This window comes from Passer montanus, unplaced genomic scaffold, assembly GCF_014805655.1.
Source record: "Passer montanus isolate IOZ18808 unplaced genomic scaffold, ASM1480565v1 scaffold53, whole genome shotgun sequence".
Classification (NCBI taxonomy): domain Eukaryota; kingdom Metazoa; phylum Chordata; class Aves; order Passeriformes; family Passeridae; genus Passer; species Passer montanus.
In genome coordinates this window covers 5163472-5175847 of record NW_024370263.1, presented here as the reverse complement: position 1 = coordinate 5175847, position 12376 = coordinate 5163472, and the positions used below count along the sequence as shown (strand labels likewise).

General features: G+C 50.1%; 1 protein-coding gene and 1 long non-coding RNA gene across 4 annotated transcripts; one reads left to right on the top strand and one right to left on the bottom strand.

The window, feature by feature from the left end:
• Window positions 1–14: 14 nt before the first annotated feature.
• Window positions 15–9622, bottom strand: LOC120509799. Of its 2 annotated transcripts, XR_005629345.1 has the most exons (4): window positions 9490–9622; window positions 8046–8259; window positions 2445–2595; window positions 15–720 (listed from the first exon to the last, which is right to left on the bottom strand). It is a non-coding gene; the product is annotated as an uncharacterized LOC120509799 (long non-coding RNA). The 2 variants fall into 2 exon arrangements; XR_005629344.1 differs by lacking the exon at window positions 15–720 and having other exon boundaries at window positions 2131–2595.
• Window positions 1946–11996, top strand: ALDH2 (aldehyde dehydrogenase 2 family member). 2 transcript variants are annotated; one of them, XM_039724908.1, is made up of 13 exons: window positions 1946–2115; window positions 3140–3244; window positions 4219–4359; window positions 4623–4702; window positions 5084–5195; window positions 5605–5733; window positions 6179–6292; window positions 6616–6718; window positions 7606–7790; window positions 8068–8232; window positions 9566–9723; window positions 10887–11001; window positions 11405–11996. In XM_039724908.1, exons 1-13 carry the CDS (start codon window positions 1993–1995, stop codon window positions 11435–11437), a joined length of 1563 nt encoding a protein of 520 aa, XP_039580842.1. In that variant the 5' UTR covers window positions 1946–1992; the 3' UTR covers window positions 11438–11996. The 2 variants fall into 2 exon arrangements, with proteins under 2 accessions (XP_039580842.1, XP_039580841.1); XM_039724907.1 differs by lacking the exon at window positions 11405–11996 and adding an exon at window positions 11304–11403.
• Window positions 11997–12376: the final 380 nt, after the last annotated feature.

Sequence of the window (12376 nt, the reverse complement as noted above, 5' to 3'; positions counted from 1 at the left end):
TTTTTGGGTTCTCCTGCTCCTCCAGCGTGGGTGCAGCTCCCAGCCCATGTGCCCAGGCTGGCACCACCTGGCAGCCCTCAGGGGCACGAGGGTGCTGCAGAGAGCCCTGGGGGCCGTGCTGCCTCTCAGCACAAGGTCCAAGAGGCTGAAGGGAAGCCGGTAACCCGAGCCTTGGATTCTCCCAAGCTCCAGGGTGAAATTCCACCTCAGCCTCGGGCATTTGGCTCTGCTGTGGAAGGGGGAGGGAGCTGAGCCTGTCTCTGCCCAGCCCAGATATTTGGGATGGTTTCCCAGCAGGCACCTGACTCCTGCCCCTCCCGCCTCCTTGGGGCAGGCTCAGGGGACAGCCCTGGGGGTTTTGGTGCTGCTGGATCTGCCGCCACGCTGAGGGGAGGGAAGGGGCTGCTCGAGAGAGCCACAGGCTTTTTTTAACACGCACTAGTGCCCGGTGCCGTGGTTGTCCATGCCGGGATTGCACAGAAGGACACTCGGAGAGCCCCGAGCTGGAGCTCATCTCTGAGACGTGCCCTGGGGACACCTTGAGCCGCTCCCTCGGGACACACGGGCACATCTGTGCAGGGAGAACAGGTCTGGCATCCCCCACGGGCGGTTTGACACGCGCAGGGCTGTGACAGGAGCAGAACACTCGGAACAAGAGGTCCTTGTGAGTGCCACTTTGTGAAGGGCTGCCCAGGAGCCACTGCCCGGGAATCCAGCACCCTGCAAGGGACAAGGGTGAGGGAGGCTGAGACCCAGCACAAGAGGATTTCTTTTCAGCTGATCAGGGAAATGCTCACCCTAATCCATGTCCTGCTGGATAACCTGGGACGGGGCTTTGCCCTCTCTGGGCTGAGCTGTTCCTCCCTGCACAACTGGGCTGACACTCCCTGAACAGGAGAGAAATGCCTGGAAAGTGCAAATGCTGGAACCTCCAGCAAGACTTTCAGCGACCTGGCTCATCCAGGACAGCGGGTGAAACTATTCCTGAACTCACATATTCTACAATTTTTCTGTCCCCTTTAGTGAACCAGAGGCATCCCTGTCCCCCTTCACAGACTCCTCACTGAGTCTCTCATACAGGGTAATACCACAGGTCGTTTTCTCACAGAGGTTAAAAACCTCTCTGTATTTTTGTTCTGTGGCTTCCTTGGTGATGTTGATGATACCCAAGCACACCTCTGTCCCCTGCATGTGAATCTGCACTTGGACACGCTGCAGTTGCACAAGGCATCTAAAACAAACCAGAGGAAAAGGCCTTTAGCCATTGTCGGGAGGGATTTCACAAAGCCTCTCATTTGCATTCACCGAGAAACTCGCGGTTGTGAAAGCACTTCCCTGGCTTTGCTCCACTGCCCCTACACACGGGAGGGTTTTTTGGGTGCCTGGGTGCACGGTAGTGGTGGCACATCGGTGGAACCGGGAGTGCAGGTCCCCAAATTCCCCCTCCACCTTCCCGCAAAAAAAACCAGCTCAACTGAGAGGTTTCTGGGTCTTTTTGTTTTTTCCCTTTTTTCTCCTAGTTGTTGCCTGCAATTAGGCACAAAGTTGCCTGGGTATGGGCCGGGACATGGCAGAGACAGGACAGGGACAAGGACAGGGACCAGGACAGGGACAATGCTGGACACGATGAGGCAGCCCCTGTGCACCAAACCAAGCCTGATTTGAACCGAACGGAGCTGAACCGACCCGAACGGTGCTGAGCTGTGCCGAGCCCAGCCGAGCCACACCAAGCTGATCCGAGCGGGGCCGTGCTGAGCTGGGCCGAGCCGGGCCGGGCCGAGCCGAGCCGAGCCGAGCCGAGCCGAGCCAAACCGTGCTGCTCGAACCGAGCAGGACCGAGCCTATTCCACACGAGCCAAGGACGCCGAGCTGGCTCCGCTCGCGCCGTGCCAGGCGGGCCGAGGTGGGCGGTGCCGAGCCGTGCCGGGCGGGGCCGGGACGAGCGGGGCTGTCCCGGCTGGCGGGGCCCGGCCCGGCCCAGCTGAGCTCAGCATGCTGCGGGCGGTGGTGCGCGGCTCCCGGCTCTGCCCGGCCCTGCTCCGGGCTCCCTTCTCGGCCGCTGCCGCCTCCCCCATCCCGGCGCCCAACCCGCGCCCCGACATCGCCTACAACAAGGTATGGCCGCGCCGGGAGCCCGGGCCAGCCGGGCCGGGGGTTCGGGGCTTCCGCGTCCGCGATCGAGCTCCGTGCGGGGCCGGGCCAGCCCGGGTGAGCCCGGAGCAGCGGGGATTTGGGCCCAAAGCCGTGGGAAAGAGGAACCCTGGGTGCGGGGCACAGGGCGCGCACCGGGCTCTGCCCCTTGCTCTCGGCTGGCTCGGCAATCCCGCATCGCTGCGAACAACGCAAGGAAAAAACTCTGCGGAAGGGCACCAGGGAAGGGAAGGTGCTTGGCCGGTTATCTGCAGAGACTGGAGCCTTGTCCCAGGAGAATCCTGTGGGGTCACCTGTGCGAGGTGCTGCTGCAAGGCAGCGTTCCAGGGCACCCGGGCACTCCTTCCCCGCTGGCTGTGCCCAGGCTCTTGGTGGTTGTCTGGGCGTTCTGCAAGTTCCTGGCGAGCACCACGATCTTTGCACTCCCGTTCTCTTGCCACAGACCTGGAAAAAAAAAAATACCCTTAGAAAGAAAGAGTTGGTAAAAAACTGCTGTTAGCACCTGGTTCTGGTGCATGGGAAGCCTAAAATTGGTTAATCTGGGGAATAACAGAATCATTTAGATTGGAAAACACCCTTAAGACTCGTAAGAAATGCTGTAAAAGCTCTGGTGCTCTGGACAAAATCAGCTCACTGTAGTGTCTGTGCCTAAAGCAGTTTCCCACTCTTCAGTCTCCTGAGCTCCCCAATGCTCCTGCACAGCTCCAGCCAGGCTTCCAGCTTTTGCAAGGACCCACCAAGATGGGAAGCCCTTCCAACTCACGTGCTGTTTGCTGAGCTGTGAATTCTTTTATTCACTTGAGGCTGTGTTGTGTGCTTTTAGGCTAAAGTATCTCCCTCATATTGCTGCAGGTTTGGAGCCCACACAAGTCAAGTTAAGCTCTTTTAATTAACCAGGCTCCTCAGATGCCATCAAAGAAGCAAAGCTCCCCCTGATTTCCCTGGGATCTGGCTCGAAGGCTCACCCTGCTTGGCTTTTTCCTTGCAGATTTTCATAAATAACGAATGGCATGATGCAGTCAGCAAGAAAACCTTCCCCACCATCAACCCAGCCACGGGAGAAGTCATCTGCCAGGTGGCTGAGGGCGATAAGGTAAATGTTGCTGGGGTGAGATGGGTTTGTTCTCCAGGGGAGCAAGTCCAGGGGGGCTGCAGAGGGAGGCACCAGCCCAAGTCCCACCTGGGCAGCTCCGTGTCTGCAGCAGTGTCTGATCTGTGTAAATACCATGTCAAGTGCTGCTTGTGTCTTTCCTTGACTACTGCTTAAAAAAAGAGAAATGGCAGGGAATAAAGTCATGTAATCATCACCTGCCTTATGCAAGGCCCTCCTGGGAGTCTGTGGCAGAGCTGAGGTGGTGTTTCTCAGCAATTTGGGGTTTTTTCTACAGTCTGGAAACCTGTGTGTGTTCCCTAAGGGAGGAGTGAGTGAGGGAAACCCTTTGTTGTTTGCTTCTCTGTGGCAGCCTGGCTTGTCCTGGCGAGACCATTGCAGCAAGCCAGGACAGAGAACCAGGTAGGAACCAGCAAATGCCCTGTCAGGACAAAATCATGGAGCAGAGACAGCTGATCAAGGAAAAAAACTCCTTTGGACTGGATTCTGAAAAAGTCCCAAAAGTAGACTCCCAGAGCTTTTTCCATGCCTCATTCTAGGATGCAAATATTAACCCAGCAGGTGACATTGCAGAAATAACCTGATGATATTTGCTCTCTGTGTAGCTGAAATAACAGAGGGTGAGCACAGGCAGAGGTTGTGGCTGCACAGCTGTTGCACCCATCTGCTCCTCTGCCATTGCTGCTGCTTCCTCCTCACGGCTGCAGCCTGGGTGGGAAAGTGGGGAAAGTGGCCCAGGGCTGCACCCCTGTGCTCCCCTGGGACTGAGGAGTGCCGTGCAGCAGGGCAGCTGCCAAGGCTGCAGGTTCTCCCCCCAGGAGCCTGGCAGGAGCAGCTCTTGTGCTGCCTGGCTGCGGGCTGTTTTCTCCCGCACAGCAGGGAGAGCTTTTGTTGTTTCCAGAGAGGGAGGGGGGCTGGTTAATCCTTCCTCACCCTTTGCCTGGGCTCCCCCGCAGGCAGATGTGGACAAGGCAGTGAAGGCAGCCAAGGCAGCGTTCCAGCTGGGCTCTCCCTGGAGGAGGATGGATGCATCTCACCGCGGGAAGCTGCTGAACCGCCTGGCTGACCTGATCGAGCGGGACCGCGCCTACCTGGCCGTGAGTGCGGGGCGGGATTCCCGGGGGGCTGGGATTCCCGGGGGCCGTGTCCTCTGCTGGGCTGGGATCCTTGGGGGCTGTGTCCTCTGCTTCACCCCCAGCTCACACCTGGACACACTCCCAGAGGGAGGGGAGGCACTTTTGGCAAGCTGAGAGCAAAAGGCCAAGGTGCAGGACAGATCCAGGCTGCAAGCTGAGAACTGACTCAGGGCTGTGCACGTGAGTTCCCCCCAGCTCCTCAGGAAACTCTGCTGTCTTTGCAGGCCCTGGAAACCCTGGATAATGGCAAGCCCTACGCCATCTCCTACCTGGTGGATTTGGACATGGTGGTCAAATGTCTCAGGTGGGTTTGGAGGCCACAGCTGGCCCATGGTGCTGAGTCTCTGCAGGTTCAGCTACCTCCAAATCAGGCACTGTGGGGTCTGGGTCTGACTGATGGTTTCATATCAGACACTTTGGGTTTAGTTTTTACTGTAATTCCACTGAGTTCCCCAAGTCACACAAGTGGTGGTCATCTGTTACAGCATAGAAATTGCAATGGGAGACACAAATATTTCTATTTACTGTCCATTCTTTAAATCACCTGTTTGGGATTTAAAGAAATCCCAAACCTGCCCTCCGCTGTGTCCGAAGTGACTGAAACAGAAGAAGAAGCCTCTTTTATTTTCTGTTGGCAGCAGACTTGTTATTTTAATTCCAGTGACCAAACTGTTACTGTTTCCAGATACTTTGCAGGCTGGTCCGATAAATTCCATGGCAAAACCATCCCGTTAGACGGAGACTTCTTCTGCTACACAAGACACGAGCCCGTGGGAGTCTGTGGGCAGATCATCCCTGTGAGTAAAATGTAGCAGCAGTTCCTGCAGGGCTGCAAGAATTCAGTGTTGTGCTGCAAGTTCCCCTCTGTTGCCAACCACTGCTTCCTCCCAGGGGTGAGCAAAGCTGGCCTTGCACTTCACCCTGGGAGTGCAGATCTGCCTGTTGATTTCAAGGGCTGAGTGAGGTTTACTTTGTATCTACTGATTAAAAAAACCCCAAGGGGTTTAAGTCCATTTATGGGAATTACCGGACTCAGAACCACAATTAAGTTTAAACTGCAGCCTAGAATTAACCCCGAAATTTTGTGTGATGAGGAAAAATCCAAGATTCTTCCCTAAGTGCTGATTTGAGTTGAGCTCACTGGTTCATTACTGACTAATCAGAAACTTTCAAGTTCACACTAGCAAATCTCTCTGTGTTTTTCAGTGGAACTTCCCACTGTTGATGCAAGCATGGAAACTGGGGCCTGCCCTGGCCACTGGGAACGTGGTTGTGATGAAAGTGGCAGAGCAAACCCCTCTCAGTGCTCTCTATGTGGCCAGTCTGATCAAAGAGGTGAGGACAAGGCCAGGATTCCATCACTGCTGGAGACAGGAGCAGGGAAGGGCTGTCTGCAGGAAAGCTGGGTTGATTTATCAAAAAAAACTCCCTTGTTCATATAAATGCATGTGCAGATGATGTAAGTCCTGATTGGGGAAGGACTCTTTGAGGTTTGATTAGATAATGAACTTCAGGGTGATCAGAAAGTGAACATATATCTGTATTTCTGTGTGCATACACACCTCAACTTGTGCTGGGGACGTGGGGTGGGAAGAGGAATTGTCCTGGTTATTGCAAACAGCATTAAAGTGAAGCCCTGGGAAATCAAAGGAGAAATCAAAGGAGAAATCAAAGGAGGAAAGGAGCTGCTGTGGGAGCTCTCCTGAGTGTCACAAACACAGGGAAGGAGTGAAAGGTTGTAAAAGGAATAACTTTGCTGTGTCCTGCTGGGCACTGCCAGGCTGGATTCCCCCCGGGCGTGGTGAACATCATCCCTGGCTACGGGCCCACGGCAGGAGCTGCCATCTCCTCGCACATGGACGTTGACAAAGTGGCCTTCACCGGCTCCACCGAGGTAAGGGAGCACCCTCAGCCCTGCACAGGAATATCCCATGGCTGGGTGCAACACTGGAGGTGCTTTGCCTTCTCCACCTCATGCAAAGCTCATTCCAGGGTGTGAGATGTGTATTTGCATTAGGTAAGACTCTTTTGTTCTGATTTCTTTCTTTAGAATATTTCCTATTGTTTCCCCTGACCTGTTTCTTATTGGAGGTGAAACTCTGGGCACTCAAAGCCCTGACAATGAGGATTAACATTAAATGCTGACTGAGATGTAAACCCAGAGCCCTCCTGCTGATGTGGGAGTTAATCCCAACACCTGCTCTGCTCTCCCTGCAGGTTGGACACCTGATCCAAAAGGCTGCAGCAGAGAGTAACCTCAAGAGGGTGACCCTGGAGCTTGGGGGAAAGAGCCCAAACATCATCATGTCTGATGCAGACAGTGAGTAGCTGCTGGGCAATGTTTGATCTTGGCTTCTTCCAGAGCTGGAGGGAAGTTCTCCTCTGTGAGGCTCTAGCCCTGACATCACCATTCTGTGCCAGCTGCTGCATTTGTGAATAAGCAATTCTCCACTCCCACTTCTTTTCCCAGAGCTGGGTAGTTCTGTTATCAACAACAAAAAATTAATTGTTTCAGCACCTTCCTCCAGCCCTTGCTCCAGTTTTGTTCGAAAGGAAAAGGAAGTTCTCCTGTGTGAGGCTCCAGCCCTGACACCACCACTCTGTGCCTCCTGCTGCAGCTGCTGCATTTGTGAATAAGCAATTCTCCACTCCCACTTCTTTTCCCAGAGCTGGGTAGTTCTGTTATCAACAACAAAAAATTAATTGTTTCAGCACCTTCCTCCAGCCCTTGCTCCAGTTTTGTTTCCATTTCTCTTGGAGCACATCACTCTTTTCTTCTCCTATGAAGTCCTGCTTCCCTCATCCCTTGCCAGTTTTGTTTTTTGTTTTGTTAATGGTGTGCTCTCTTGGAGCACACCATTATTTTCTTCTCCTATGAAGTCCTGCTTCCCTCATCCCTTGCATATAAACTCATTTTTGGCCTTGATGAGCCAACACGTGCTTTTATGTGGCAGTTAAGGGAGAAAATTTATCCTCAACACCTGATAATTTCCAATGAGGACTGTAACCTGCCTCAGATTAGATATTTTTCTGTAGTCTGGGGTGCTTTAATGAAGAATGAAATCTGCAACTCCTGCCCTCCAACCCATGGCAATTGCTATCAACTGAAAGGACTTTGTATCCCCAGCAGTCTCTGTGATAACTGTGCTAAAAAATCACAGGTCTGGTTGGGTTTGTTTGCTTATTTGTTTTCTCTCCTCTTCCTAGTGGACTGGGCTGTGGATCAAGCCCACTTTGCCCTGTTCTTCAACCAAGGGCAGTGCTGCTGTGCTGGCTCCAGGACCTACGTGCAGGAGGACATTTACAACGAGTTTGTGGAGAGGAGTGTGGAGAAGGCCAAGGCCAGGGTGGTTGGAAACCCCTTTGACTTCAAAACCGAGCAGGGCCCTCAGGTGGGAGCAGGAACTGCCCTGAGCTGTTATCTCGTGGAATTGTCCCAGTCTCTGTGTAGATTAGAGTGGGACTATCCTTGGCCCCACTGATTAACCCAGTTTGAACAGAGCCCATTATCACTGGTGCAGGAGGGAGGGGTTAATTAACCATTGGGGCTGCTGCCATTTCCAAATGACCATTCCCTTTGGAGATTGCTTGGCAGCCTGCTGCAGTGAGGCACGGCTGGAGGGGAACCCGTTCCCAGGGGAGCTGACCTGTGTCCCTGCTGCCTCTCAGGTGGATGAGGAGCAGTTCAAGAAGATCCTGGGCTACATCAGCACGGGCCAGAGGGAGGGAGCCAAGCTGCTGTGTGGTGGCAGCCCCGCTGCAGACAGGGGCTTCTTCATCCAGCCCACGGTGTTTGGGGACGTGCAGGACAGCATGACCATCGCCAGGGAGGAGGTGAGTGCTGCAGCTCTCCAGGCTGCACTGGGACATGCAAATAAAAGTATCTGTTTGGTTAATAGCTCCTAAAACTAAGTGCAGCAGTGGGTTTTGGTTTTTTAATTAATTATTTATTTTAGGGGGTAGGTTTTGTTAATGAGCTGTTGAGTTTTATTGCACGATTGATAAAGTGACATCATTTTATTTGTGAGATGTTTTACTTAGGGGGAGGAGCTAAGCATTCTTAATTAGTATTTTAAATCTCAAATTTTTTAGCTTGTCAGCTTTTCAAATTAGGTTTCTAGAGGAAATTTATAGATAAATGTATAGATTAATTTTATTTATAGATATTACTACTAAACTTCTAGAAGAAAACGACATCATTTTATAAGATTACTACTTTAACAGAACTGCATCTGTCACTTCAGGAGGACTGAAATTACCATTCAATCACTCTGAATGACAAGGAGAGAGAATATGTATGAGAATATAACCTCATTATATTCTGGGGTTATAACCCTCAGGGTTATATTCTGACCCTGTCAGTGTTTTTGTACTCCTGCATTTTATTTTAGTTTTCCTATTAAGTTTTATAGGGTTTAAAAAATTATTATTTATATTAATTTTCCTCTGATGTTATAGGGGTTTTTATTATTATTCATTTTAATTTTCCTATTAAGTTATAGGGGGTTTATTATTATTTATTTTAATTTTCCTATTGAGGTAGGTTTTTAAAATTACTATTTATTTTAATTTTCCTATGAAGTTATAGGGGGGTTTTATTATTATTTAATTTCCTATGAAGTTATAGGGCTTTTTTCTCCTTATTTATACATACTAGTAAAAAACCTGTTATTCCTACCCTCATATCTTTGCCTGAAAGCCCCTTAATTTCAAAATTAAAATAATTCAGAAAAGCTGACATTTTCCACTGCAAAAAGAAGCTCCTGCCTTCCTCAGCAAACACTTGTCTTTGAAACCAAGACAGTGGCACTTTTCCCTTCTTGGTGCAAAAGCCCCAGGTTCTATCTCAGACCTAGAATAGCTCAGACCCAGACTAAGTCAGCTCAGACGGGGCTCTCTCTGGGTCAGGTTTATCTGGGCTTTGCTCGGGGTCATGGCAGAATGTCAGGTGTAGTGGGAACGAGGTTAAATTTGGGTATTTATTTTTATAGGTATTTGGTTTTTATAGGTATTTAATTTTAACAATATTTATTTTTATAGGTATTTATTTTTTATAGGTATTTGGGTCAGCTCAGACCCAGACTAACTCACCCAGACCCAGAATTCCTCCCCCCGTGTGCCTCAGCGCTGCAGCCCCGTTCCCGTGTCCCCTGCTGGCCTTTTGCAGATCTTCGGGCCGGTGATGCAGATCCTCAAGTTCAGAACCATCGAGGAGGTGATCGAGAGAGCCAACGACTCCAAGTACGGCCTGGCCGCCGCCGTGTTCACCCGGGACCTGGACAAGGCCAACTTCGTGTCGCAGAGCCTGCGGGCGGGCACGGTCTGGTGAGCCCGGCAGCCCCGGCAGCCCCGGCAGCGCCGGCACCCCCGGCAGTTATTTTTATAGGTATTTAATTTTAACAGATATTTATTTTAACTGGTATTTGGTTTTTATAGGTATTTGGTTTTTATAGGTATTTATATATTTTTAATAGATTTAAATAGATATTTTATAGATATTTATTTTTATAAATATGTATAGATATTTATTTTTATCGATATTTATAGATTTTTCAATAGATTTTTCAATAGATGTTATAGATTTTAAATAGATGCTTTATTGATTTTTAATAGTTTTGGATAGATTTTTTATATAGATGCTTTATTGATTTTTAATAGTTTTGGATAGATTTTTTATATAGATGCTTTATTGATTTTTAATAGTTTTGGATAGACTTTTTAAATAGATATTTTATAATTTTTATAGAGATATTTTATAGATTTTTATATAGATATTTCATAGATTTTTTAAATAGATATTTCATAGATTTTTAAATAGATATTTTATAGATTCTTAGTGTAGATATTAATTTTTTAAATAGGTATTTATTTATTTAGGCTGGTCCCTCTCTCCTATGAGAATGGTTAACTGGGTGTGTTCACCTGGACAAGGCTCCAAGGAGACCTTAAATCCCCTGGCAGGGCCTAAAGGGGCTCCAGGAGAGCTGGAGAGGGACTGGGGACAAGGGATGAGGGACAGGGAGTGGGGACAGGGGATGAGGGACAGGAGACAGGGAATGGATATTTGTTTTTTTTAATAGGTATTTATTTATTTAGGCTGGTCCCTCTCTCCTATGAGAATGGTTAACTGGGTGTGTTCACCTGGACAAGGCTCCAAGGAGACCTTAAATCCCCTGGCAGGGCCTAAAGGGGCTCCAGGAGAGCTGGAGAGGGACTGGGGACAAGGGATGAGGGACAGGGAGTGGGGACAGGGGATGAGGGACAGGAGACAGGGAATTGCTGGGAAGGAATTCCTGCTGGGAGGGAGGGAGGGAGCCCTGGCAGTGCCAGCTGAGGGGCAGCCTGGCTCCTGGTGATGAGAGCTGTGGGTGGATCCCTGTCCTGCCTGACCCCTCCTGCTGCCTGGGATGGACAGATTCCCTCAGGATCCCCCCGGAGCAGCTCAGCTTTCCCTTTCACCCTCCCTTTTTTCCCTTTTCCCCTTCCAGGATAAACTGCTACGACGTGTTTGGCGCCCAGGCTCCCTTTGGGGGCTACAAGGCCTCTGGCAATGGCAGGGAGCTGGGGGAGTACGGCCTGGAGGCGTACGTGGAGGTGAAAAACGTGAGTGTGGCTGTCCCCAGAGCCCCACAGTGTGCCCGTGCCCTCGCTGTGGGCTGGGACCCAAACCTTGAGCCTTCCCAGTCTCCAAACCTGCCCCTGACTGGCATACACTGGTTTTTTTTTTCCTCTCACCATCCCAGTGAATACCCCTGAAAAGAAAAAAAAAAAAGCAACTTGTAACTTTTTCCTCTTTCTTTTTTTTTTTTTTTTTTTTTTTTTTTTTAAATTTGGCAACTTGTAACTTTTTCCCCTTTCTTTTTTTTTCTTTCTTTTCTTTTTTTTTTTTTTTTCTAAATCTCTAGGTGACAATCAAAATCCCGCAGAAGAACTCCTAAAGGACAGCAACGTTCTCCAGAGATTTGAAAATAACCATGCAGCTTCACGGCGCACAAAGCATCTCTAGGTGACAATCAAAATCCCACAGAAGAACTCCTAAAGGACAGCAACATTCTCCAGAGATTTGAAAATAACCATGCAGCTTCACGGCGCACAAAGCTGAACACAGGAAATTTAGTATGCAAAAATACGTAACTCTGCAGTAAGAGGTGTTTTTTTTTAGGTGTCTCGAGGAGCTTTTGTTAAAAAAAAAAAAGAAACAAACCTACTTGGCTTTATCTTTTTCAAATACCAAATGTATTTGGTGAGCACTAGCAAGGTGGGACGGTTACTTTGGGTACGTTTTGGGAATGTGTTGTGTGGGTGCCCTCACCCAGAGGAGAGGGGTGTGATCTTCACATCCCCAGCTGATAAACAAGCTTCTTTTCCCTGAGAAATCATTTAAATGCTTCTTTAGGCTAGGGGGATTTACAGAATAGAAAATAACAGAATTAGGTCTATAACCCTTGTCCTTTGAACTGTTTCTGTTCTGTGAGCAAAGTGAACGGAGTTTGTGTACCTGGGCCAGGGAGCAGTGTGAAATCTGAGGAAAAAGTGCTTTTTTTGTTCCGTCCTGCTGGTTGTAGCCACTCCAAATAAACATTTCTTGTCTCAGTGCAGTCAGCCCTACCTTTGTGAGGTTTGTGCCGATGAGCCCAAGCACACACAAATTCCGGTTATTTTTAAGGGTTTGCCCTGCCCTGCCCGCTGTGCTTGTGTTGCTTTGATGTAATCGCGGCACTCCAGCCGCTACCCGGCCCCAGCGCGGCTGTGAGCCCAAGCACACACAAATTCCTGCTCCGGTTATTTTTAAGGGTTCGCCCTGCCCTGCCCGCTGTGCTTTGATGTAATCGCGGCACTCCAGCCGCTACCCGGCCCCAGCGCGGCTGAAGGAGTGCGGGGGCTGTGGGCCGAGTGAGGGCGGTGCGGCTGCCCGGGGAGGCGCCCCAGGGTGCGGTTTCGGGGAGGAGCGGAGCGGACTTTGCGGCTCCTTTTCGCC

Coding starts and splice junctions, on each gene's coding strand:
- ALDH2 (XM_039724908.1), top strand. CDS start 1,993: ATGCTGCGGGCGGTGGTGCGCGGCTCCCGGCTCTGCCCGGCCCTGCTC. Junction 4,360..4,622: donor GGGACCGCGCCTACCTGGCC/GTGAGTGCGGGG, acceptor CTGTCTTTGCAG/GCCCTGGAAACCCTGGATAA. Junction 5,196..5,604: donor TCTGTGGGCAGATCATCCCT/GTGAGTAAAATG, acceptor TGTGTTTTTCAG/TGGAACTTCCCACTGTTGAT.